The sequence below is a fragment of the Trachypithecus francoisi genome, unplaced genomic scaffold (genome assembly GCF_009764315.1).
Source record: "Trachypithecus francoisi isolate TF-2019V2 unplaced genomic scaffold, Tfra_2.0 Lachesis_group0, whole genome shotgun sequence".
NCBI lineage: Eukaryota > Metazoa > Chordata > Mammalia > Primates > Cercopithecidae > Trachypithecus > Trachypithecus francoisi.
Window position 1 is genome coordinate 24,270,932 of NW_022681453.1, and position 27,611 is coordinate 24,298,542.

Below are 27,611 nucleotides of genomic sequence, written 5' to 3' on the forward strand. Positions count from 1 at the left end.
TATTATATTTCATGTCCCATATGATTTCATTATGTTGGGAAGATCCCAACAATGTACATATACATCCCCATCGTTATATACAGCATGTAAATAATCTGAAGAATACACTCCCAAATGATAATGGCAGTGGCCCCTGGGGAAGGGGCACAATTTCAGTGTGTTTGGAAAGATGCAAGAGGAATTTATTCTACATTAAAAATTTTTTGTTCTACTTAAAAAAAATTTTTTTTTGACAAGACAAACGTAGTTTTGGGTTAGTTTATGATTTGAAAGTAAATCAAAGCCATCCGCAATTCCAAAGAAGTGTTCTCCACTATAAAGAAAGAAGTCTGGTTGTCTTATTTTGGCCCGTTCAGGTTGTGATAAGTAGAGACATATTCAAATTTCACTAGGTAAAGAGGGCTTATGAGAGCCACAGGTACCCAGAAAACTGTAGGCAATAGGACGGCCAGGTCTTGGGGAGAATGATGACTCCTTTTTTAATTTACCAGAGCATCGGGTAGCACAGGAAAAATGCCTGAATGCACATGAGTCTTATAATGCAATCTCCTTTTGCCACTGCTTCTGGTGCTTTAGCAACACCCTCCTGTCTCTCCACTTCATGACTGCTGCTTGCTCCTGGATTCTGCTGTCTTGTGGCTTCTGCTAAGTCCCTTCTCTTCATACCTCTCTTAATTTCTCTGCTACTTTATGGGCTTTATGTCTTCATACCACAAGTTCAACCACCCCAAGGAAACACAAAGCATATTTGATGAACTCATCTACCATTCAATACACATCTCTTATCTCATTTAATCCTTGAAACAGCTGTTGCCCATTCATTTATTCCAACCTACAAACCCAGTAATTTGTCCTTGATTCCTCTCCTCTCAACCTCCTCCATATCCAGTTTCTTCCCACATCCTGACAACTATCTGCTATGGTCTGAATGCTTATGCCACCCACCCCCAAAATTCATATGCTGAAATATTAACCTCCAAGGTGATGGTATTAGGAAGTGGGGCCTTTTAGAGGTAATTAGGTCATAAGAGTGGAGCCCTCATGACTGGGATTCATACTCTTGCAAAAGAGACCCTACAGAGCTAGCTAGCTAGCCTTTCCTCCATGTGAGGACACAGCAAGAAGGCGTCATCTATGAACCAGAAAACTCGTACTCCCTAGACATGGAGTCTGCTAGGACCTTAATCTTGGACTTCTCAGCCTCCAAAACTGTGAGGAAAAAAAAAATATGTTGCTTATAAGCCAGAAATTACCAGTTTATGGTAATTTTTTTATAACAGCCTAAAGGGACTACTTAGACACTATCCTTCCAAAACATATAAGAAAACCATCCTCTTATCTCCATTTCTACACCCATCACTGGACACAAACCACTGTCACTCCTCACCAGGATGTCTGCAATGGCCTCACAGCCTCTACTCTGGCTCCACATAGGCCATTCCTCACACAGCAGTCAGAGTGGTCTTTTAGGAATGCAAATCAGACCATCCACCCTTTTGCTTAAATACCTCCTGTGGCTCTCCATTGTACTGTGTCTCCTCTGTAACCCGTCTTGACTTCCTCCCCAACAGGCACATTAATCACCAGGGTTTTTGTAGTTCTTTGTTTCTGTCCTTATTATTGAATTGACTCTCTAGTGTTATTTTTGGTTCTGGGTCTATACATAAGGACACCCTAAGGACAAGGGTATGTCGCCTAACTTACCCAGGGCTTTCTCAGCCAATTTGTATTACAGATAATTGTTAAAGTCCATCCTAACTATGGCAACTTTGCACATATGAAAGTTTTATAAAACAAGAAAGCCCATCAAAATCAGGAAGTACCAAACTCCTAGGATTGATTTAAGGATTATTTGACATTACAGATGGGTTTGGCACCTGTAAGTGTTTAATAAATGTGATATGCTACTATTATTTTATTCTTAATGATATAGAAGACTTCCTGTTGGCAAAATGTGTTAAAATGCATTAATGCCATTAGTGACTTCATTCTACTGATTTTTCCAATTACAAGCACCTAAGGGAAAAATACTTTAATTATGTCAGTCATCTGTATAAGGCATCAGTTTGCCAGTAAAAATAAGAACATAAGAAATATTCCTGACTTGAATTACAAATTTCAGCTTACAGAAGTATAACACCCAGGATAAGGGTGTACGTAACAATTTATCTCTAAAGGACTGGCACAAAGCACCATGAAGATGAAAATAAATGCAAAGCTCTATTCACTTTTTCATAGTGGTCAATCAATGCAACATCTTTCTGGGTTCTGAAAAACTCCCAAACCTTGTAAAGATTCTTTGATATAAACCTACACCTACAGTAGCTGAAAGGAAGGAATTGAGCAAAACCATCCACTACAGAAGGAGAAAAAAAATGCAAGACAAGATGGCTCCATTCTCAAGAAACTGAGAGTCAATTTAGAGAACAATTCTGGAAACTCAGTGTTCAGTACTGTGCTAAGGCACAGCAGACAAAATGATATAGGCGACATCATCTAGAGATGACGAGCACCAACAGGTGTCTGCCAGGACCTAAAAATATGTGGAGAAATGGAGATGACAAATATAGCCAAAAACAAAGAAAAAAAATGGGAAATGAGCTCACCAGGAACTCGGCTATATAAATATAACTGAACAAAAGAAATATTTTCAAATCACTGTCTTATTCTCTGAAATCTTACATAAATTAGTGAGCACCCTTCTTTTTTTTACAAATCTACAGTACATTAAGATATCTTGGTAATGATCTTACTCTATTGTATTTCACCCAACATGTGGTTTTACTTTGAAATTCACTTTCTAGAGAAAATGAGCTTCCTTCTTCTAGACTGGAATTTAGATAAACTCAATTTACAAAACATACATTTTAACAAGTCCATATTGAATCTGCTTCAGCCTGGAGAAAGAACAAAAGAAAATAAAATTAACAAGGTCTTACTCCCTGTATTTCATTTTTCATATACCTTCTCTCTTTCTAAAATATGTAGGATAAATATTTAGGATTCCTTGAATCAGGCTTATGTTTTACTCATCAGAAACAACTAGACTGTAAGATTCATGGAAGACCCCAAGCAGGCAAAATAGAGTTTTCTTTTTTTATTTTTTATTTTTGTCTTGCATGTTTTTTTTGTTTTGTTTTGTTTTGTTTTATTATACTTTAAGTTCTAGGGTACATGTGCATAACGTGCAGGTTTGTTACATATGTATACTTGTGCCATGTTGGTGTGCTGCACCCATCAACTCGTCAGCACCCATCAATTCGTCATTTATATCAGGTATAACTCCCAATGCAATCCCTCCCCCCTCCCCCCTCCCCATGATAGGCCCCGGTGTGTGATGTTCCCCTTCCCGAGTCCAAGTGATCTCATTGTTCAGTTCCCACCTATGAGCAAAATAGAGTTTTCTAAACTCTATTTAGAAACCTGAACTGAGAGTAAAATAGAAATTAGGTTCCCCAGTGACTGATACCAATGTGGGTAAAAGAGATGATGTCAAGCAAAAATAGTGTGGCCATCATCTGTGCCTGGCAGCCCAAGGCACTTCCAGGGAAGTTATCATGAATTGACCCTGACTAAATGGAGTGAGTCATCAGCAGGTCCCTGACATCAGCCAGCTGCAAAGTCTTACAGTGACTGGCTAGATTGAAAAAAGATTTCTGAAAGTTTCAACATAAAAAGCCCAACTGATTTCACTTCCCTATCAGATTTCCCTGGGTTTGCTTCTAGGTCTTTTATATCCAAATTACCCTCTCATAAAAACAAAGACTTACAAAAACTACAAAAAGTTAAAATGACTCTTTCCTTCTGAAAGTGTACTTTAGCTGAGTCGATAAAAGATCTGAAATAATCTTTATGGTTGCTATCATGTTTGGAATAATTTAGCAGCAACAACATCTGTATAAATGAGGACATAAAGTCCCAAGGTAGGTGGGAGACTTCTTGTGGCTTATCCATGTCAATGGGAATAAAATTCAAAGAGCCCATGCAGGCAACTAATTTACTTTTATTTCATTTTAGTGTTTTATTACATAAATATCAAACATCGACAAAAGTTGAGAAAATAATATAATCAACTCCATGTACCCAATTCTCAACTTCAACAAGTATCCACTCAGAGCTACTCCTGTTTCATCTGACTGCACTTTCCCTCCCCATTCCCCTGATTATTTTAAATAAAATCCCAGATATTACATTATTTCATCTATAAATATTTTAGTATAATCTTTAAAGATAAGGATTCCTTACTTTTAAAAATTCCATCATCAAACTGTAGAAAAAATTGACAAGGTTCATTTTTTAAAATGGCAACAAAAATTTTAAAACAGAGTCATTTGTCCTACTAGAATTTCCTATGATGGGGAGCTTGTTCATTATATGCAAATCAATAGATGTGATACATCACATTAACAGAATGAAGAACATAAACCATGTGATCATTTAAATAGAAGCAGAAAAAGCATTTGAAGACGTTTAACATCCCTTTATGATAAAAACTCTCAACAAATTAGGCATAGAAGGAAAGGACTCCAACTAGTTTGATGACATGATCTTACATATGGAAAATCCTAAACACCTATAAATCCAACACTGTGAGAGGTTGAGGCATAAAGATCACCTGAGGCCAAAAATTTGAGATCAGCCAGACAATATAGCAAGACCTCATTTCTACAGAAATAAAAATAAATTAGTTGGGTGTGGTAGTGTGTAGCAGTCCCAGCTACTTGGGAGGCTGAGGCAAGAGGACTGCTTGAGGCCAGGAGTTCAAGGTTGCAGTGAGCTATGATGATAGTACTGCTCTCCAACCTGGGTGACAGAAAAATAAAAGGAAGGAAGGAAGGAAAGAAGGAAGAAAGGAAGGAAGGAAGGAAGGAGGAGGGAGGGAGGGAGGGAGGAAAGGAGGAAGGGAGGCAGGGGAGGGGAGGGGAGGGAAGGCCAAACACTACACTAAAAAACCCTCAGAACTAATCACCAAATTCAATAAGGCTGCAGGTTACAAAATCAATATACAAAAATCAGTAGCATTTATATATGCTAATGGAGAACTATGTAAAAAAGAAATCAAGAAAACAATCCCATTTACAATAGCTATACAAAATATATAAAATACCCAGGAATAAAAAATGAGGTAAAAGATTACCACAATGAAAATTATAAAACATTGCTGAAAGAAACTGAAGACCACACAAATAAACCAAAGGATATCCCATGTTCATGGATTGGAAGAATTACTATTTTAAAATATCCATACTACCCAAAGCTAACTACAGACTCAATGCAATCCCTATTAAAATATCAATGATATTCTTCACAAAAATTGAAAAATAATCCTAAAATTTGTATGGAACCACAACAGATCCCAAAAAGCCAAAGTAATCAAGCAAAAAGAACAAAGCTGGAGGCATCAGACCACTTGACTTCGAAGTATACTATAAAGCTATAGTAAACAAACCAGGCTGGCCATGGTGGCTCACACCTGGAATCCCAGTACTGTGGGAGGCTGAGGCAGGCGGATCACTTGAGGTCAGGAGTTCAAAACCAACCTGGCCAACATGGCAAAACCCTGTCCCTACTAAAAATAATTAGCTGGGCATGGTGGCAGATGCCTGTAATCCCAGCTACTCAGGAGGCTGAAGCAGGAGAATTGCTTGATCCCAGGAGGCAGAGGTTGCTGTGAGCCAAGATCATGCCACTGTACTCTAGCTTGAATGATAGAGCAAGACTCTGTCTCAAAAACAAAAAACAAACAAACAAACAAAAAAAATGCAGCATAGTACTGGCATAAAAACAGATACATATTCCAGTGGAACAAAATAGAGAGTTCAGAAACAAATCCACACATTTGTAGCCAACTGATTTTCAACAATGGTACCAAGTATACACAATGGGGAAAGGACAGTCTCCTCAACAAATGGTACTGGGAAAACTGGATATCTACATATAGAAGAAATAAATTAGATCATATCTCTCACCATACACAAAAGTAAACTCAAAATGGTCTGAAGACTAAAATGTAAAATCCAAAACTATGAAGCTACTAGAAGAAAACATTAGGGAAAATATTTCACAACTCTGACCTAGGCAGGATTTTTGTTTAGATAAGACCCCAAAATTACAGTAAACAAAAGCAAAAATAGACAAGTGGGGTTATATCAAACTAAAAAGCTTCTGCACAGCAAAACAAACAAAAAACAACAATCAACAGACTGAAGAGACAACCTACAGAAGAGGAGAAAATATTTGAAAACTATACATCTGACAAGGGGTTAATATCCAAAATATATAAAAAACTTAACTCAATAGTAAAAACACAAATAACCCAATTTAAAAATGAACAAAAGACCTGAACAGACATTTCTCAAAAAGAAAATATTAAAATGGCCAACATGTATGTGAAAAAATGCTCAACATCACTAATCATCTGGGAAATGCAAATCAAAACCACAATGAGATATTACATCACCCCAGTTAGAATCACCATGATCAAAAAGGCAAAAGATAATAAGCTTTGGTAAAGATATGGAAAAAAAAAGGAGTCCTTAAATACTACTGGTGGGATTATAAATTAGTATATCAGGCTGAGTGGGGTGGTTCATGGCTATAATCCCAGCAGTTTGGGAGGCCAAGGCAGGCCAACTGATTGAGCCCAGGAGTTCAAGATCAACCTGGGTGACATGGTGAAACCCCATCTCTTAAAAAAAATACATATATAAATTAGCCAGGGCCAGGCACAGGTGGCTCACACCTGTAATTCCAGCCCTTTGGGAGGCCAAGGCGGGCAGATCACGAGGTCAGGAGTTCAAGACCAGCCTGACCAAAATAGTGAAATCCCATGTCTACTAAAAATACAAAAATTAGCTGGGTGTGGTGGTGCACGCCTGTAATCCCAGCTACTCGGGAGGCTGAGGCAGGAGAATCGCCTGAACCCAGGAGGTGGATGTTGCAGTGAGTTAAGATCATGCCACTGCACTCCAGTCTGGGCAGCAGAGTGAGATTCCATCTCACACACACACAATAAAAAGGCCAGGTGTGGTGGCACACACCTGTAATCCCAGCACTTTGAGAGGCCGAGGCAGGTGAATCACGAGGTCAGGAGATCAAGACCATCCTGGCCAACATGGTGAAACCCTGTCTCTACTAAAAATACAAAAAAAATTAGCTGGGCGTGGTAGCACATGCCTGTAGTCCCGGCTACTTGGGAGGCTGAGGCAGCAGAATTGCTTGAACCAAGGAGGCAGAGGTTGCAGTGAGCTGAGATTGCCTGCACTCCAGCGAGACTCTGTCTCAAAAAAATAAAATAAAATAAAATAAATAAATTTTTAAATTAAAAAAAAAAAAAAGATTTGTAAGTGAATAGTGCTCCAAGCATCAAAACAAGTTCTTCTATTCATTAGGCACTTCCATGCACTTACCCTGTTTATATGCTCAAGGTCTTTGTAGGGCTTATTTTACAGTCCACTAAACTAAATCTTCTATGAATCAATCCTACTGGAAACTCAAGGACAAAACAAACTACAAACAATTCTTAAGCTTATTTTCAATAATCATATTATGTGTAATAATGTTGGTATTTATTTCTTGTTTATATCTGTGTCTCCAGCACCTAGGACCATGTGGGCAATTTAAAACTAACACACTGGAGATCCAGTAAAAACCTTATCAAAATGATCACCTAATACACATGCACACCTAATTTCCACATCTAAGTTCTCTGTGTCTTTCTCACACACACACATACATACACGGGGCAAAATGCAAATGTGGTTTAAGTTTTTCCAAATTAAATGTTTAAAATTGATATGTGTCTTTACCCAAATGTACTTTTTGAATTTGGATGAGAATGAGGTTGAAAAGTTGGCAAATCCTCATGCCACTCCCTCAGTGACAGCTAGGTCTCTGTCCATCCCCAGCAGTTCTGTGTCCCCTCCTGATCATTCCTTTCCCTCCTTCTGGTACTACTCTCAGAAGAGCTGTCAAAGACGGTCATCGCTATAGAAAGAGCTGACCCTTCTGGCCCTGGCATTGATGGGACTGGGCAGAGGAGTCACACTCAGTAAATGAGGAGTTGGATCTTCTCTTTTCTTTCACATTTGGCCAGATCTTAATGACCAAACACAGAATCTGTCCCGTTTCAAATCAGCAACTGCCAAGTAGTATTGTAGGAGCCAGACGTTGTTCTGTTATAGTCATAAGGATTTAAGAAATCACCTACATTTGAAAATTTTTTAAAATGCTATAAAATAAATTTCACAGACTTCAAGGTAGAAATGCTTGCAATAATGCCAAACTCCTAAAGTTAAAATGGTCCTTAACTATACAACTTATTACCTCAAGTTGTACTCCTCTCTTTTCCTTAATAAGACAAAAGGAGAAAAGTATGTGTCTGCATGGAATAAATATCTGTATTTAATTTAAGAAAGATAAAAGTTCCTATGAAAATGGGTGAAAAATCCTTGCAGAAGCCCTGCTATTTAACTTCACTCTTGACATTTTGGTTTGCTGTGTAAATATACATAAAGAAACCCAACTACAGCAAATGTTAGCCCTTTTCCAGGGGAATGGAGGGAAGTGTGACAAACGTGGATCCAGTGTCAGGAAAGCATAATCACAATGTAAACTGGTGATTTCCAAATGGTGCCCCTCCAAAGAAAAAGAAGGGAATGGAAGTACTTACTAAATTCTGTTTTCCATAAAATTCATTTTTAAAAGAGTAAAGAATGTGAACTCGGGGGTCAGTAAGAGTTTTGTTGGATTTCCCTCCTCCTAAATTCTGTCATCTCCTTTTTAAAGTGGCCAGTCAGCTTCCCACAGACATGACAGAAATACATTATTTTTTTTCCTGCAAACCATTTACCAGTAACACTTAGCAGAGGACATGTATTTTCTCACAGACAATTGGCTAATTGGATATTGTCGCTTCCAGTTGCAGCTTAATATATTATAGACAATGCCTTTTTCAAACAGAAGTATAACCAAACAAAAGCACTAATGATCTATTCATTTTCTTTCAAAGAAAATAAAGAACTCTGACTCGATACCTCTACACCCCAAAACAACAGACACAGATTATGAACAGATTTAATGTAGAAATTAAAATGATTCTGTTATCTTAATTACATATTTGGTCACACAGGTCAAATAACATCCTAATGAGCTCAAAAAGAAGGGCCAAATTCTTTTGTTCCACTGGAAAAATAAGTTGCTCAAAATACATTGACAATGGGCTAAGGTTTGGAAAGTTTTTGATTAAAAAAGGATTTTTGTTGGAACACTTATAATGAGATTCGAGTTGCAGTAACAATATGAAATTGAAAGCAGAATTACATACAAAAAGAGTACTGTAAAATATCATTATTTTAGTACAATGGAAAATAAGGTGTTTGTGGTTTTACTCTATAAATTCTGTGTTGTCTGCTCATATGTATTCCTTCTTGGCCTTCCTCTGAATAGCCATTCTGATTTCCAAGCCCTTCTGCACCAGTACTCATTTGTGGTGGGGGAACCCACACAAAAAAACATCTCCTAGGCTCTACTTTCTTCCTCCATTTTATTGGCTTTTCAGGACTAATTCATGTACACCCATCACATTGGTGTTCAGTTACCGGGCAGACAATGAATTTTCCTAATCCATTTAGTGTGCTGACAGAGCCATGTTCACAATTTATAGAATTTCCTTTTAGACATTTACGTATTTCACAGTTCATTAAGATTCAAACCGAACACCTGTGTTTATAAAGTCAAAAGCAATTTTATCCTAACAAGGTGTTAAATAAGGCGTTCTCTGAAAGCCTGAACAACAATAACAACAACAAAAGTACTAGACTCTTGACCTATACAACAAAATGATGCCTGTAGCTACCTGCACCATCCTTTAATAGTCCAGAAATGGCCACAGAACATCCATAAAAAGCTTTTATGACAAACTTGGGGTGCTCCCTTCCATCGCATTTCAATTTCTCCATCACAGGTCTTTCATGTTCTGCCTTAAGAAAGCAATAGTACGAGGCCACTCTGCAAAGTTCACCCAGGTAGCTAAAATCTGCAAAAGAGCTAAAAAGCTTTAGAAGTCAAATGTGGTCCCTATAGACAATTCCTTCATTTGCTAGATACAGGGACATTTTCAGCATTCTAAGGCTCAGAAAGCCTGACCTTGCCTCATTTGTATGTGACCCCAAAGTTTTCACATCATTAATAAAAAGAGAATCAAAACAAAGCCCACAGACATTAGGGGAGGGGAAAGTGTGTTGTTTGGCACTACCATCATCCATACTCTCAAAATGGAAAGGGAAAAAAATAAAATGCATATAGACGAGGTGGTGACCCCTATAACGACTATGGTTCCCAACATTTTTTTCCCTACTGGTAATAAACCATTTTGCAGACCTCCCAATTGTGGCCACCATGATAGTTACTGTTTTGCAGGTTTATGTCTTTTTCTTGCAGTTAGAAGTGTTATCAATAAAAATTTCAAATGAAGCCTTTCCCGTCAAATAAAAACATTTTAAAATGTGAAGCCAACAGCAGGATTAGGGAGGAAAAATACAAATGACACCAGGTCTTTGTTTTGTATATACATTTTTCTTTTACCAAGTCCCTTAACTGATTAATTTTAAAGACATTCCTTGCAAGTCTTGAAAGTGAGACAAATGCATCCTAAATGGCACTGGGGTAATTTAACAGTCTTAAAAGTTGATTTTGTTGTAAGCTACTAATTTTTCTAAAAAGCATCTTAATTTTGAATGCAGTCACTATGAAGGGCATTAAACAAAAGGCTCAGAAAGGACATTTAAATATTATCCTTTGAAGGCTGAACTGATTAAAAACGACTTTACTGCTTGCCAGTCAATTATGGCAAGGGGTGAAAAAAACTGATATTATTGTTTAAAAGTAAACTGGTTACTAAAGCATAGGAGGAGAGGGGTGAGGAGGGAAAAGGGAAAGGTTGGTTAACAGATACAGAATTACAGCTAGATAGGAGGAATAGATTCTAGTGTTCTGTTGCACTGTAAGGTGACCACAGTTAGCAATAATTTATTGTATATTTTCAAACAACTAGAGAGGATTTTTAAGGTTCCCAACACAAAAAAAATGATAAACGTTTGTGGTGACAGATATGTTAATCACCATGAATTCATCACTACACATTGTGGACATGTATCAAAATCACTGTACCCCATAAATATGTACAATTATTACATGTCAATTAACAAAAAGGTAAAAGACCACTTCTTGTCAATCCCACCTTACATGCTATGGCAAATATTATTTCCAACCATTTAAAAAACTTTTGCTCCAAATGGGTCAGTCCCAATGAATAAGCAGTTCTTTTAAGTATCTGGAAGAGTTTGCAAAGCCGCGTGTGAATGCATACAGTCCCACAGTCCCTGGAGGCCACAAAGCATTCCCGACTCCTTGTCATGGTTACCTTTAATGCCCAAGAGTTGTAGCTTTACCGTGAACTGGGGAACAGAGGGCCCATCTCAGTGCAAATAAACTAAGAAACAAGGCCACGTAAAACGTGTTCTTTTCTCCATGTAACAACATTTTCATTGTCAAAAGTTTAGTTTTTATGATTCATCTTGCAAACTGACAGCCCAAGTCTGCTGTCTCGTTTGTGTTATCACACTGAGTCATCTGTGACTCAGAGATGGAAAAATGCTGCCACGGGCTCAGAAAACACCTCCTCCTCCACCAGCACCTTACACAACCTCCCTGAAGAAATTACCGTTGCTGCTTCTGTTAAAAATGCATTTAACTTGGGAGGCTGAGGCAGGAGAATGGTGTGAACCCAGGAGGCGGAGCTTGCAGTGAGCCAAGATAGCGCCACTGCACTCCAGTCTGGGCGACAGAATGAGACTCCGTCTCAAAAAAAAAAAAAAAATGCATTTAGTTTTTTTATTGTAAATGTATGACATGTGCATCATAGAAAATTTAAAGATCACCTGGGTATCCAACAATCAGAGAGAACAGAGTCATATACAGCCATCCATTCTTTTACTTGTTTTTACATAGTGTGCATGCATATATGAATATATGTATATGTTTGTGTATATATAAATGTCTTTAAATATCTTTAAGGAAATAAAAACTAAATATTATACAATAAACTTTTCTTAATGTGCTAGGATTCTAAACTTCCTGAAAAACAATATCCTCCCTATAGTTTGGGCAACAATCTTCATTATTATAGCCATAGTGTCACTATTATTATAGCCATAATGTTACCATGAGGATTTAAGTCTCAGAGTTATTCATTCTTATCCCCCTTCTTAGCCATATCAGGGTTGTGCCTAGAAAGCATTCTTGAAAATCCCAGTGAACTCACCTGTCAAGACAGAATTATAAAACTTGCCACAAACTTTGCCTTTATGATGAATGACACCAGGTACGGTGGCTCACGCCTATAATCCCAGCATTTTGAGAAGCTGAGGTGGGCAGATTGCTTCAACCCAGGAGTTCAAAACCAGCCTGGCCAACATGGCAAAACCCTGTCTCTACTAAAATACAAAAATTAGCTGGGTATGGTGTTGTGTGCCTATAATCCCAGTTAGTTGGAAGGCTGAGGCAGGAGAATTGTTTGAACCCAAGAGGAGGAGGTTGCAGTGAGCCAAGATCATGCCACCGCACTCCAGCCTGAGTGACAAAGCAAGACCCCGTTGCAAATAAATAAATAAATAAAACAAAGATTAAAAGAGACAAGTCATCTTCCTGACATGAAAAAGCCCTGAGTCCACTGGGACTCTCATGGAAATCACTAGATTCCTGGTTAAAAGCATTTGGAGCTTGGGAACCCAGGCATTGTCATTTACCATTTATGACTCTGAGCAAGTTATACATCCTCTGAGCTTCTATTTCGTCATCTTAAAAATAGGGGCAACAATACCAACTTCACAAGTGGTGAGTCAGTTTTAAAATATCACGTGGAAAACACTCAGCTGCATCTCCTGGAACTCAGCATAGCAGCCATAAGATACTCAGTAATAAAATTACATTTAAAAGGCTAAGACTATCAGCTCTTGAAATTATGGGTCTCCACCTTGTCCAGCACCTTGCACAGCATAGATGCCCAGTATTATCAATATTATCAAATATTATCAAATGACACCTCACTGATTTAGACACATTGTGGAAAGGGTCTGCGTGACGTACCACCAACTAAAGCATTTCCAAGTCTATGCAGGAACTCCTAAAATAGTGAAGCTAGTGGAACGCCTGCAACTCCATAAATATCATCTCTTTTCTCAAGGAGGAGAACCAAGTTGCTTGAGAGTGACCTCAAAGAGGATCAGCTTTAATCAAAAGATAGTCTTAATATTATTAGGGTAATCACTTTAGCAATATTAGCCTTCAATTATAAGAGATACAAATAGACACTTTGAACAGTTGCATATTTTAGTCTTCAAAGGAGCGAAACATCTATTTCTTTGTGTCTTCTTTCCTTCCTTATCTGCTTTTAAACAACAAAAGAAAGATCAAGATTCTGTGTGGAATTATTAGTAACCAATGATAATGAAATCACTGGGAGTTTATGGTACCATAAATCAGTTCTCTAACATATATCCACGTGCCTAAAAGAATGTTCGCTCAGTGACAGCAGAAACCATATCTGGCACATAGTAAGCATTCAAAAAGTATGTGTTAAATGAAAAAATGCATGAAGCCCAGAGAGCAAAGATTATTAATGTGAAGTTCTTGGAAATGCTCTAGAGCATCTATAAACCACCTGAAATTATATACACTACTGCATGTGAGTATTAGTATGTATGTGCCCATGTGGATGTTTTTCTTTTTTGGTGGGGGGGTTTAATTGCATGAGATTCTCATCTGTATTGATTATATATATTTTTATCATACTTTAAGTTCTAGGGTACATGTGGATAACGTGCAGTTTTGTTACATATGTATACTTGTGCCATGTTGGTGAGCTGCACCCATCAACTCGTCAGCACCCAGTTGATTATATTTTTTAGAAGTTATGAACCCTTGCTTCACAGCTGCCACTACATTGCCCTTGCCTGCATAAACACAAAACCCCTGCACTCTTTGTTAATTAATGAGTTCTCAAGTGTTTACTCTTAGACAAGTACTATAGAATCCTTCTCTGGCTTATTTGGGACAGAAATTAGTATTATGTACCACTGTCATATAACCCATCTTGGAAAGCACATGCAAAAATGTTGCCTGGCAGTTTACAAATCACACTGAGTTGAAGAAAAGTATACTTGCCAGAAATTAGGAATAAATATATCTCTCTTGCTCGCTCTTTTTTTTTTTTTTTTTTTTTTTGAGATGGAGTCTTGCTCTGTCAGCCAGGTTGGAGTACAGTTGCATGATCTCAGCTCATGCTCATTGCAACCTCCGCCTCCCAGGTTCAAGTGATTCTTGTGCCTCAGCCTCCCAAGTAGCTGGGACTACAGGCATGTACCACCACGTCCAGCTAATTTTTGTATTATTAGTAGAGATGGGGTTTCACTATGTTGGTCACGCTGGTCTCAAACTCCTGACCCTAAGTGATCTCCCTGCCTCAGCCTCTCAAAGTGCTGGGATTACAGGTGTGACCCACCACACCCAGCCACAAATAAAAATCTTAATTTGGAGATAGAACAAAAGAGATGGTCACGTTCATAGTATCTTTATTTCTCCATATCATTCTAAGACATAAAAAAGTGACTCAATTGAAATATAAAAGTCCGAGGTCTGTAAATGCACATACCAAAAATTCAAAAGAGACCCACGAAGCTGATGACAGGAGTATTCAGGTGTGACCTGCCCAAACATCTCTGATAAATATAATATTAGTAATGATAATAATAACAGCAATGATGATACTATAATTTATAGCTGTAACCCTTGACTATAATCAAAGCACTTTTCACATATATGTATCAGGCTGATACAATGACTGCCATTTCATAGACTGAGACATGAAGGCTCAGAGAAGTTCAAGTCTTGTCCACGCCACACAGTTACTGAATAGGGAGGCTGAGGTATAGCCACACATCTCCCACTTCTAAATGCTGTGTTTTGTTCGACATTTTACCTTAGATCACAGAATAAATGTTAGGCCTTAATCCTTCCCAGTTTATGGATATGTGTTGTTAATTATTCACTGAAATCCAGAAAAATCAAGGTGCTAGAGAACTCCAATTCATTACTTTCTCTACTGCTGTGGAATTCATGTGTTGGTGGATGGGGTTAGTTGGTATGAAGGAAACATCAAGGGCAGTAGCAAAATAAGAAACTTGGCCTTAGAGTTCTTTGAAGCTATTTTAAAAAGTAAAATGTTATGTTAAGAGCTATGTGGTGTATCTCTCTGTGTGTGTAATTATTATTCTATTGATTTATTGCACACATGTCAGAGTGTCTGGGCATTTGTACAAGTTCAAACAAACCAACCAAAGAGCCAAGCCACACAGCCGCAAACCAAGACAACTTGCCTCCTACCCCTCACCCCACCCTTCATTCTACCAACTCCCAAATGCAAATTCCCTGGTAGCAAAACCTTCCTTACAGAGATGAACCGTTAAGCCATGGTATCTGTCATTTATACTATGCTAAAAGAGCAGCCAAAGCCAGTTGATGGCACAGATATAGCAGGACTCTTCCCACTCTAAAGAGAGCCAGCCCCCTTCTGTTTTGGTGTGAGCTTTCAGCAATGACTCAGGAATCAAATTGCAGGGAGCTATCACTTGTAACCTCCTTTGAGGATGAGCATCATATCTTTTTTTTTTTTTTTAACCTTTTATTTTAGGTTCACGGGTACATGTGTGGGTTTGTTATATAGGTAAATTGTGTTTCACAGGTTTGGTGTGCAGATTATTTCACAAAAATTTAAACTCAGATATTTCATTGTAGGGCATAAGGAAATACAACATATCTCATCTTCTGAGTACTCACCCACTAACGCACCACACAGTAGGCAGAAGGACTCTTATTTACCTCTGCTATCCCAAAGAGTGGGGAAATCACTTTAAAGTATTCTACCCTGCTGCCAAAAAATCTTCTGCTCATAATCCAACAATGAGAGCAATTTCAACCTAAATTGCTCCCCCTAAGAGACAGACGTATTAGGTAAGTTTCTCCTCTGTTTCTATATACAAAAAGATCTTATAAGAAAAAAAAAAAAGGCAAAAGAAAATTCCTCAGCCGTTTCCAGCTGATAAAATCAGTAATCTCATACTCCCAACTTCAAAGCAGAAGACTTAGAAAATCATCTCACTTTCTCTGCACATGGAGAATAATCTTTTTCTACTTCAAAGCACCATCTCTTTATTTGGTCATTTTAATTATTGAATGTGGGACAGAAGCTATCCACATAATGTCACCACTGTCTTTTTCATGAAATATGTATAGGTCTAATTTGGAATACATTAATTTGAGAGAAGTTAAAATACAGGGAGGGGAATGAGAAAGGAAAGAGGCCAAGGAATAAAGCCTCCATCAGTATAAGATAGTGAGAGGAAAAGCCTTCCTGACCTGGCTCCTCATTTGTTTACTCTGGAGAGGAACCATCAAGAAACCTGACTGTGGGTTTGGGCAAGCAGACTGCCTTGCTTCTCAAATTTTCTCCTACCCAACAATACACAGCAACACAATTATACTAATTTTATCAGTAATGCTGGTATTATTGACAAAACATGGGTACAAGCAGTTGCTTTTTGAATAATACAGTGAAGAAAAATAGTGCTCTAGAACAGCTGTCAGCAAACTATCTTTCTCCATTTAGGGTACCACAGCCAGACAGAAGACTAGTTGGGCATTCCAATGCCCACTCAATCCTCTTCCCACAAAATCACAATGCCAGAAATTGGCAAACTTTCTGTAAAAAGCCAGACAGTAAATATTTTCAGCTTTGTGGGCCATACAATATCTATTGCAACTACTCAACTCTGCTGTTGTAGCACAAAAACAGCCAAAAACAACATGTAGATGAATGGGTATGGCTGTGTTCCAATAATACTTTATTTACAAAAGCAGGCACAGGGCCAGATCTGGCCCACAAGCCATAGTTTTGGTTGACCCCCATTTGAGACAAGTACTAGATGGTAGAAATGTTCTTTAGCTGTGCTGTGTAATACAGTAGCCACTAGCCACATGTAACTGTTGTGCTTGATATGCGGCTAATGTGACTACAGAACTACATTTTAAATTTCGCTAGATCTTAATTAATTTTAGTTTAAATAGCCACATGTGGCTACCATCTTAACACAACTCTAGATACTATTCACTGCTGCCTCCACAAAGGAGATAGAAGCCAACTTCCAATTTATAGCATAGATTATATGTTTGCCTTAAAAAATAAAATACCCATACCTTTGCATTCATAGTGGAACTATACACAACTGAAAATGGTATTTCTTAAATGTGAAACATCTACATCACTGAGGCCAAGGTGATTGTTTTGAATTGAAGTAATCAGGTAGCTGCCTATCAGTCAATGGTCAAAAGCATAGGGGCTGAATCAGGTTTATGCTAAGACCTATCCAATCCAGAAAGTATTTTCTTCCTCCTCTAGACACTGTCCTGCACCTTGACTGAGAGCACAGACCTACTCAACAGTCCCATTAACTCCTAAGGCCAATCCAAACCTCCCCACAGATGCTAAAATACATACATGCAAAGACACAGCTTAAAGAGCCCAAGAGAGAGCATGCATGTTGATTAGAATGCCTTCTAAAGTAATGCACACAGCACAGTGCCTCAACACAAAATCAAGATTCACCACATTTGTCCCTATTGCCTGCTGCATCTGATAACTATTTTATTCACACAATAACTAGCTTGTGTTTTGCATTTCTTAGCAGACCCAAAGATGTAATCCAAGGAGGAAAAAGCAAGGAAATAGGATAGTAATATATTTTGGTTGTTCTTCTAAACATGAATAAGAGATAACAAACCAGTATTTCCTTTGAGAAATTCACACAATATTGACTTTCTTCAATGGGTAAAAGAAATTGAAAGATACTCCTTAGTAAATAAGAACCCTTTGGAAACATGGGTGCCAGAAGGGGAACCCATACAGATGGTGCACAGCAAAGCAAGACAGATGACATTTATTCCAGTTCTTTTATGATTTTTGATAAAATGCAATCATTCTAGATCCAAGCCCTTAACTGTAGTTACCAAATCTAAAATGCTCCGACGTATGAAAAAAAGAAATTTCAAGTGTGAACCAAACACCTTTGATGGCACAACTTGACGCAAACTGACAAGAGTCTAATTATACAGTCTTTATTTATCCTACTCAGTGTAAGACTTTTTTTTAATGCAAAAATATTCATGTGTTTGCTTATGGGGTGTTGCTACAACTTCACTTGCAGAGTTACACAATCTATACAATGCATCTCGTCTTTCTGAAAGCCCAACAAACATGAATTTCAAAATACATCTGGGCCCAAGGGTTTGGATAAAGGGTCTTCTGAGGAAAGTTGGCCAGGTAGGGCATTTTCTATCAATTCTATGTCTCTGCTGTCTAGAATCCTGAGACAGTGCCTTACCTCAGTCTGAAGGATGGCAGCCCTCTGTTCTTTGGCAGTAAGCGACTCTTTGAGCACTTCAATGTGTTGCTTGCAATCTGAATTTTGATTGCTAAGGGTTTCAAGCTTTGTTTGTAAGGCAAGAAGTTCTGACTCTTTCTTTGAAAGTTCCTGCTTCAGCTGATCAATCTGCAAAACAACAACAAAATTGCAAGAAATTAGAAATTGCTGCCCCTACCCTTTACATTGGACAGCTACTGATTTCTTTCCATTTCAGCAGCCAGTGATCAATAATTCAACAAGGCAGGCCATGAATTTGCTTAAAAAAGATGGTGTTAGGAATCACACAGTCTTTGGGTTCTGGAGGAATATCTGTAAAGGTCACTAAGAGTATAGGAAATAGGAATGGAAAGGTCAGCAGACTGCCCTCCATCCCACTGTGGACCAAATTTCACAATGGAATGAAGCCTTCCCAGTCAAACCTACTCACCTATGAAACCACCAAGACTATTACCGCCATGGTCCTGAGGAGAGTCAACAGGGATCTAACATGGGTAATTAAACCAAGGCATAACTCCACAGTGCAAATAATCATTCAAGGGCAAGACTTGGCAAAAGAATCCTAAAAAACAAGTAAGCATTGGGGATCTTCTTTTTGCTTACATTAAATATTGAGAAGATACAAAAGAACATAAAATATACGTAAAGTATAAGGAAAAATGACCAAAAAAATCCATCATTCAATTCACCAAAAAAGATCACTAGAATTACCCATGTCCCATCCCATTTCTATCTCCTCTCCCCATTTGGAAATAATTACCATCCCAAATTTTGTGTTTATTATTTCTTTGCTTATCTTTTAGGCTGATCATATATTTTTGTATTCATAAATACATACTATTTGGTTTTACATGTTTTAAAACTTTATTTGGGCTACAATTTTTTTTTCCACTTCGCTTTTTTTCCTACTCAATCTTATGTCCTGGAGATTAAATCACAACATTGTACATAGAGTTCATTCATTTTCACCGAAGTAGAGTATTCCATTGTAAGACTTCACCACAATTTATTTGCCCACTCTGCTGTTGATAGAAATTTGAGTTTGTTCTTAGCTTTTTGCTACTATAAACAGTGCTATTCTGAACATTCTTATACATATAACCTAGTTCACATAGCAATAATATTCTCAAATGCCTAAGATTTAAATTGCTGAACCACATAGCATATTCATCTTCAATTTCACTAGATAAAACAAAAATGTATGGCTCACACCTGTAATCCCAGCACTTTGGCAGGCCAAGGTGGGCAGATCACAAGGTCAGGAGTTCGAGACTAGCCTGACCAATATGGTGAAACCCCGTCTCCACTAAAAATACAAAAATTAGCCAGGCATGGTGGCGGGCACCTGTATTCCCAGCTACTCGGGAGGCTGAGGCAGGAGAATCACTTGAACCCAGGAGGCAGAAGTTGCAGTGAGCCAAGATAGTGCCACCACACTCCAGCCTGGGTGATAGGGGGAACAAAAAAACAAAAATAAAAAAAAGTTTTCCAAAACAGTTCTATTAATTTACATGATCACAAGCACCTTGCAAGTATGCCAATCACTCCATCTCTTTACCAATAACTTATGTCACGGGTCTTTTACACTTTTGCCAATTTGATATGTGTTGTGCAGGTAGATGATCTGCAGAGATTTTCTACCAATTCCTTCGTTCCTTCCTACTTGTACACAAATGTTGCTCCTCACAACTAGAGCTGAAGTTTATTCACCCTCTTCTTGAACCTGGGCTGGACTGTGACTTCCTTCTGCCAACCAAATGCAGCAAAATAATCAGTACACCTGTTCTAGCCCTAGCCTACAGGGGGTCTGGCAGCTTCTGCTTCTACCCACTGGAAGCCAGCCACCATGGTCTGGAAGCTCAACCACCCTGTGACCACCATGGTGTGAGGAAGACCATACCAGACACACGGACAGGCCATGCAGAAAGACAGAGGCCTGTTGGTCATGGCGGCCCCTTTGTCTTGTTTCAGGCTTCAAAGGGAAGAATGTCAATGTTTCGTCATTATATTTTGTGTCTGCATTGGTTTTTTATAGACATTTTATTAGGCTTTGCATTATTACAACTATGCCAAAAGTATTCTTTAATCATTAGTGAATGTTTAACATCACCAAACTTTTTTTCTGTATCTCATGGTTTATCATCATTTTTCAACTTTCATATGTTATTGTAATGAATCATATTAATGAAATTTTTAACCTTAATCTCCCCTGGCATTACTATGAAAACTCCACTCAGTCATTATATATTTTTTATATGTTACTGTATTCAGCTTACCAATATTTTGTAAGGATCTTTTATTTCTGTTTATGACTGAGATTGGTTTATAATTTTCCTATCCTATGCCGTCCTTATCAGGTTTTAATACCAACATAGCCCCCCAAATGAAGTAGGAAGTGTTCCTTCTTTTAATGTGTTTGAAAATGGTTTCTGTGAAATTGGAATTTTTTTTACACTAATGTTCATTAGAAATCACCAGCAAAACCATTCAGAGCTGCTATTTTTTTTTCCAAAGAACATTACTTACTAATCCACTTTTAATGGCTATAGGAATATTCATGTTTCTAATTAGTTGAGTCAGTGTTGATACATTTTTTTCCCCAAAGAATTTTTTGTTTCATCTAAATTTTCACACTTATTTGCAGGAAATGTTTCTAAAACCCACTTATCTTTGTATCAATAGTATTTATGATTATGTCTTCCTTTTCATTTCTAATATTCCACGTTATTAACCTCTCTTTTTTTTAAGTTTTATTTTAGCTTTAACCACTCTTTTTCCTGATGAATCTCAGTAGACGCATGTCAAGTGAAGTATTCTAATCAAGGAACCAATTTTGGCTATATTGACTATGCAATTACACTTTTATTTTCTGTTTCATTCAGGTCTGCTGCTTTTAAATGTTTCCTTCCTTCTACTTTCTTTGGGCTTATTCTGTTTTCTTTTCCTAACTTTTTTTTTTTTTTTTTTTTTTTTTGAGACGGAGTCTCCCTCTGTCGCCCAGGCTGGAGTGCAGTGGCCGGATCTCAGCTCACTGCAAGCTCCGCCTCCCACGTTCCCGCCATTCTCCTGACATAAACAATAACAAGCTACTGAAAATATCAGCTGAGCATGAACAGGAGTGAGACTCCCATGTTCAGAAGGGTTCAGGTTGCACAGCTTAGTAGAAAGGTTGATATGAATGGAAATCCCATTTGCAAGAAGTCAGACTATGTCAGGGAACAAACAAGCTTCATCCTGCTAGCCAAATCTAAAGGATTGGTAGTGGCTAAACAAAAAGCAGTCTTGAGAAGGATCCTAAGTATGCTTAAATATTCACTGGGAAAGAATCATGACTGTTTATCAATGTGCCCCAGGTATATGTGAGCAAGTGAGCACTGCTCAGATAGGTGCAGTATCTGAAACACATTATTTCTCTATAATTTAATGAATCATGAGTGTGTGGAACAAAAGTAAGAAGTTCTCTCTCATACATAACAAGAATATAGTATAAATAAAAACAGGGAAAATCAGAATTAGGATTACCTAAAATGATAAAAGATATTAAAATCTGTTATGATCAGCACTCTTCTCAGGGGGGTATGGCCCCAAATCATGTCCAGTTGTAGCTGAGAGCAGTTTATAGTCGATTCCACATATGAAAGTGATTCATCTGAAATTAACGCTCAAAAACTTTCAACTTGACACACCTAAGCAAAGATAATATTTATAGTGAAAAAACTGATTTGTGCTAACTTCCACAAATACCACAGTAGAAAGCTAGTGTGGGGGTTGGGGTATTGAGAGGGAAAAAAGGAAATCAACTGGATATAGAGAATGGGGTTTAGTCAGGAGGAAGGGCATGACAGGTTCTACATATACCTCCTTTAGTCAATAAAAATAGATTGATAATAATGAAACTATTTAAGTCTATAAATATTAAATAGGCAGTGGCTCTAAATAGCTTTCAGATATTGCTGCCATAAGGTAAATTTTAAATAAATATTTATGCAGAAAATAACAGAAAAAAGCTTTTCTAAAGGGAACATAGTCACAAGGTAAAAAAAAATCATATTCTCCCATAAAAATATGCCTTTTGCTTCTTTTACAGCCATAAATTCCATAAAAATGGAAAGTGATGCAATCGAACATACATGAGAACTGAGGCCAAGAAAGGTCTGTCTCTGTGATGGCCAGAAGAAAAGCCAATCGGAATTACATCACATGCTTTATATGAAGTCCATGTGGACATCAGGCACACTTCATCCGGTCTGAAAATTCTTCCCCCACTTACGTCTGTGACACAAACTACACCCTGAAAAAAAACACTCTGCCAAGGAAAACAGCTTCTTTTTCACTGCAGATATGGCCCTCATGTCTAGAAAGTGATAGGCTTACTATCATGCAGTTTGGGTTAGGAGGTTTGTAATCCATCAGAGGTTTATAAGAAAATGTGTTATAAATTCAGAATAAAGGAGGAGATCTAACACAGCAGATCGGCGTCTTTGGCAAACATGGGAAACAGAGGGAGTAGCTAATATAGAATACGGGAATGAGTAGATGAAAAATGTGTTAGACTAGGAACAAAGCCTTGCACAGAAAGGAAATGCCATTATTCTTTCCCTACCAGAAAAACAATTATGTATTTGGTATGTTCCATTCTCCGAGGCTTAATGGAGCTCCTGAAAGTAATTCATGCTTTCCATGGCCTCTGAGATTCAGCTCTCACAGTTTGATTCCTCTAACCCTTCAGTGTTGGGGTAGGAATTGGAGTTTCCAACAGATGAGAGTTACACATCTGAGATCTCCCAGAGGCTCAGTTCTCAGAGACAATGTTCATGCCAAAGGACTTGCAAGATGCCAGGATTTCTACCCTGGCTGACTATGTTTTGTATTCCTGCCTTTGCACAAGTTGAGTTTTGCAACCCACCTTCTACCTTTCCAAAAATGTTATATCATGTTTTTTCTATGATGTCATGTTTGTAAAAGCAATTCAGGCATTCACTGATACTTAATTTAATCACAGAGCTTTCAAGAGACCCTACCAGTTCCAACTACCTGCTCTGGATCAAGATGGAATTGCACACTCTTCCACGTGCCTATTTAAAATACTTTCTTTCCCTCCAATCTACATGATTTATTCATTTTAATAAGTAATGCAAACAGTATGCCCAGGCTTAAATGAGGAATCACACTCATCACTCAAAGTAGGAGAATTGGGCTGGGTGTGGTGGCTCACACCTGTAATCCCAGCACTTTGGGAGGCTGAGGCAGGCAGATCACTTGAGATCAGGAGTTTGAGATCAGCCTGACCAACATGGTGAAACCCCATCTCTACCACAAAAACACAAAAAATAGCTGGCGTGGTTGTGTGCGCCTATAATCCCAGCTACTCAGGAGGCTGGGGTGAGAGAATTGCTTGAACCTGGCAGGCAGAGGCTGCAGTGAGCCGAGATCATACCACTGCACCCCAGCCTGGGTGACAGAGTGAGAGCCTGTCTCAAAACAAACAAACAAACAAAAAAAAAAAAAACCAAGTAGGAGAATTAAGAAAAGTAAGTAATTAATGATAGGAAATACTAGCAATAAATGTTATAGTTCAATCCAATAAGAACATTCTTTCAATGGAGAAAATATTAAAAACTGACCCTTACTAGTACTTTCTAGCTAATTTTTAACAGTAAAAGAGGTGTCCACATGATGTAAGAATTCATTTTATTTGTATTTCTTAGAAATCCATTTTTCCCATTAGTCAAGTTAAATATAACACTTATTGTAATGATTATTATTTGGTTATACTTCTCCAATAATAATATTTATCATTATTAGCTGGTTTTTTGAGCCAGGTACTTTAACTACACTATTTCATTTTAATATTATTTAGTCCATCTGAACCATCCTGTAAGGTTGGTGCTGCCGCCCCTATTTTATAGAAGAAAGTATGGTCGAGTGACTTTGGTCATTCCTCAAGTCACTCCCTATGCAGCTGGCAAAGGCAGGCTGGAGACTTGCTGGAGTCTGCTTTCGTCTTCAGCCTGTGGTCTTTCCACCTCACTCCACTACTTCCCTCAAACATTCTTCTGACCTGACCACTTCTGGAACCATTAAAAGTAACTAGCCATTAAAAGTTAAATCTAACTCAAGGATTGATGGTCTCTCAGACAAACGTGGGCTAATAAAGGTCATGACTTGCTGAAGATCATATAAATGTTTTATTCACCTGGACAGAGTCCATGATGAGGGGCAGAGTTTACAAATTTCATGACATTTTCAGCTGTAGAAGTGGCTTGAACAATCTCCCATTGTAGAATAACAGAGTCAGGGGAAAAGTTTAAGCCAAAACAATAATTTCCCCCAAACTTCTTGAGTTCGCTCGTATCTGTGCCTCTGGTCTTCATTCCCAGAATGATTCAGGCACTGTATGCAGGTCACCCTAGTACTGTGCTCGCCGAACCTCGGCTTAACTCTCTGAGAGGGAGGGACTGCAAGGAAGAAACCAGAGGAAGGACTGAGCAGGGAAACCTATTCAAAACTTTGAGGGAGTCCCTGGTTACATTCAAATCCACTGGACAGTCCCCTCATCTCCACTCCTTGATACACGTTTTCAGCACAATCTCAACATCTAGTTAGAGACGGAAAGTTGACAGAAGTAAGAATAGTTTTGTGTTTTTTCCTTGTGTATACATGCATGCATACATACACACACACACACACCACACACACACACACACACACACACACACACATCGTGATGAAGTAAATGCTAGATAGATATCATTTCCTCCCTATAATTTGCAAACTCAGCAAGGAGTATGCACATATTTCACAACTGATAAAAATCATTTAAACATTTTTCTCTCCTCTCCCACTGCTTTCTCACAGAGGTCTGCATTACTCCAACTCTACTGCATTTCATAAAGTAACAAACAAGATTAAAACCTAGAACAAGAGAACAGGCATATTTAAGAGCAAGTGGTAGAAAAAGAAAAAAGAAAAAAAAATTTTTAATTGGTGTAGTTATTATTTTCAGAAGCAAAATGATTTAAACAGAGGAACAGATAAAAGCATCTCACAGTCTCAAAAGACCTATTTGGACTATTCATAAATTTAATAATTATGCATATGTAAAAATAATAAATATTCAGGTGCTTGGTCCTTTTAAAGCCCCAAGTTTATTTTTGAAAAACTACAATCCAAAATCTTTAAAACTGACAATAACAATACAAACTAATGGAGCAGGTTACTCTAAAATATTTTCTAAAGATTCCATAGCAATAGATATGGAATCTATTAGTCCATATTAATGTTACTATTATAACATTATTAGTAACATTAGTACTACTATCAACAACAATGCCTGACATTTGATGGATACTTTCTAGAGATCAGACAAGGGACTAAGGGCTTTAAATGAATAATCTCCTGGAATCATCAGACCAACCCAATGATGTAGGTATTTTCTTACCCCTATTTCATGGATAAAGAAACTGAGGCTTAGGGAATTTTAATAATTTAACTAAAGGGCAGCACTGGGACTCAAAACTATTTATGTCTTTAACACTATGCTAAAACCACAATAGCTTAATAACTTTTTTTTTCTTTTGAGATGTAGTCTTGCTCTGTCACCCAGGCTGGAGTGCAGTGGTACCATCTCAGCTCACTGCAACCTCTACCTCCCGGGTTCAAGTGATTCTCCTGCCTCAGCCTCCCGAGTACCTGGGATTACAGGTGCATGCCACCATGCCTGGCTAATTTTTTTATTTTTTTGTAGAGACAGGGTTTCACCACGTTAGACAGGCTGGTCTCGAACTCCTGACCTCAGCTGATCTGCCTGTCTCAGCCTCCCAACCTAATAACATTTAAATGAGTTAAATTGGCTTGTAATAGCAAATATTTTGAGACAAACACCTTATAGGAGAGGCAAGAAATTTGGCAACGGTAGCAACTTCAAAAAAATAGCAAACTTAAGTGATGGTGGAAATTTGAAAGAGAGTGGACTATAAATATGTTAATTCCCAAGGAAGAGGAACACCAAACGAACTCCTAATTAAAGCCTGAACCTCTCAGTAAGGAGAAATTCCACCAAAGGTTTTCCGTGATTGCTTTTTGGAATCTATATGTCTGAACTAAAAATCTTCTGCATTCTCCTTTGTTGTTCATATATTAAATAATATCACATAAAGCATATTATATGGGTATTTGGAAAAAGTACATATGTAAACTGTAACTTTCTAGTCACATTAAGAACATAAAAGTTTATAACCCTGGACCGTACCTTGGTCTTCATAAACTTGGAGTGACTTTTGTAAACCTCAATTTGTTTGATCTCTTCTTCGCGGTCCTCAGTGTTCAGCACACCATTGGCTTTTAACATCTGGATCTCATCCTCAAGATCCCTTATGTTTCGCTCCAATGAAGCGATTTTTGTGTCCTGTTGGTAAAGAAGAAAAGAAAAATAAAAATAAAGAATACAAATTATTTTTAAGATCATCAAAACAGAATTTAAGAAAGTAATTTTGGTAGTGCTGTTACATATTAACCATGGTGTAGATAGCCCCAAATTCAGAACAATTTATTTTTTTCACAGCTGAGGATCATTTGTGAGATGATAGTTTAAGCTCCCAGTCAAGACCATGTTTCAATATAATACAGAGAATTACCTAGATATGTTTGTCTAATATCTAGGAATCAAATTACAAAAGCAAGAGTGATAAAAGTAATCTAAGTGTTAAAAAACAAAACAGAACACCATTTAAGTGGACAGATTTTAATTTGGGATATAGTTTTACCAGTGAATATTTTTGAAACCACTTATAAACACAAAAACAGTTAGTTTATGTGTATATTTTATGGCTGGTTTTATAAGGTATGTTTGGAATTTGACTGAGAGAGAAAGAAATTCAAATCTACTAATGGGAAAAAGGATTCTCATCTAAAATACAGACGTAAGTGAAACTAAATAACTGAATCTTGACTTGGTATGACTGATACACTAAATATTGAAAATTTATAGTGATTGGAAATAGTACATCATAATGTCATAATTTATTTGGCGAGCAGTCAGGTCCCTACGTGACAAAAAACATGACTACCTTGCAGGGC

The 27,611-nt window shown here is 37.7% G+C and overlaps 1 protein-coding gene across 1 annotated transcript in view; it reads right to left on the bottom strand.

Annotated features, from left to right (window-relative positions):
• The window catches only part of ERC2 (ELKS/RAB6-interacting/CAST family member 2), a 1,005,625-nt gene that overhangs the window by 634,510 nt on the left and 343,504 nt on the right, over window positions 1-27,611 (bottom strand). Inside the window, exons 5-6 of the mRNA XM_033210156.1 lie at window positions 26,785-26,940; window positions 18,495-18,662 (exon numbers count right to left, since the gene is read on the bottom strand). Coding sequence (XP_033066047.1) covers window positions 18,495-18,662; window positions 26,785-26,940 — 324 coding nt within the window. The remainder of the gene's footprint in view (window positions 1-18,494; window positions 18,663-26,784; window positions 26,941-27,611) is intronic.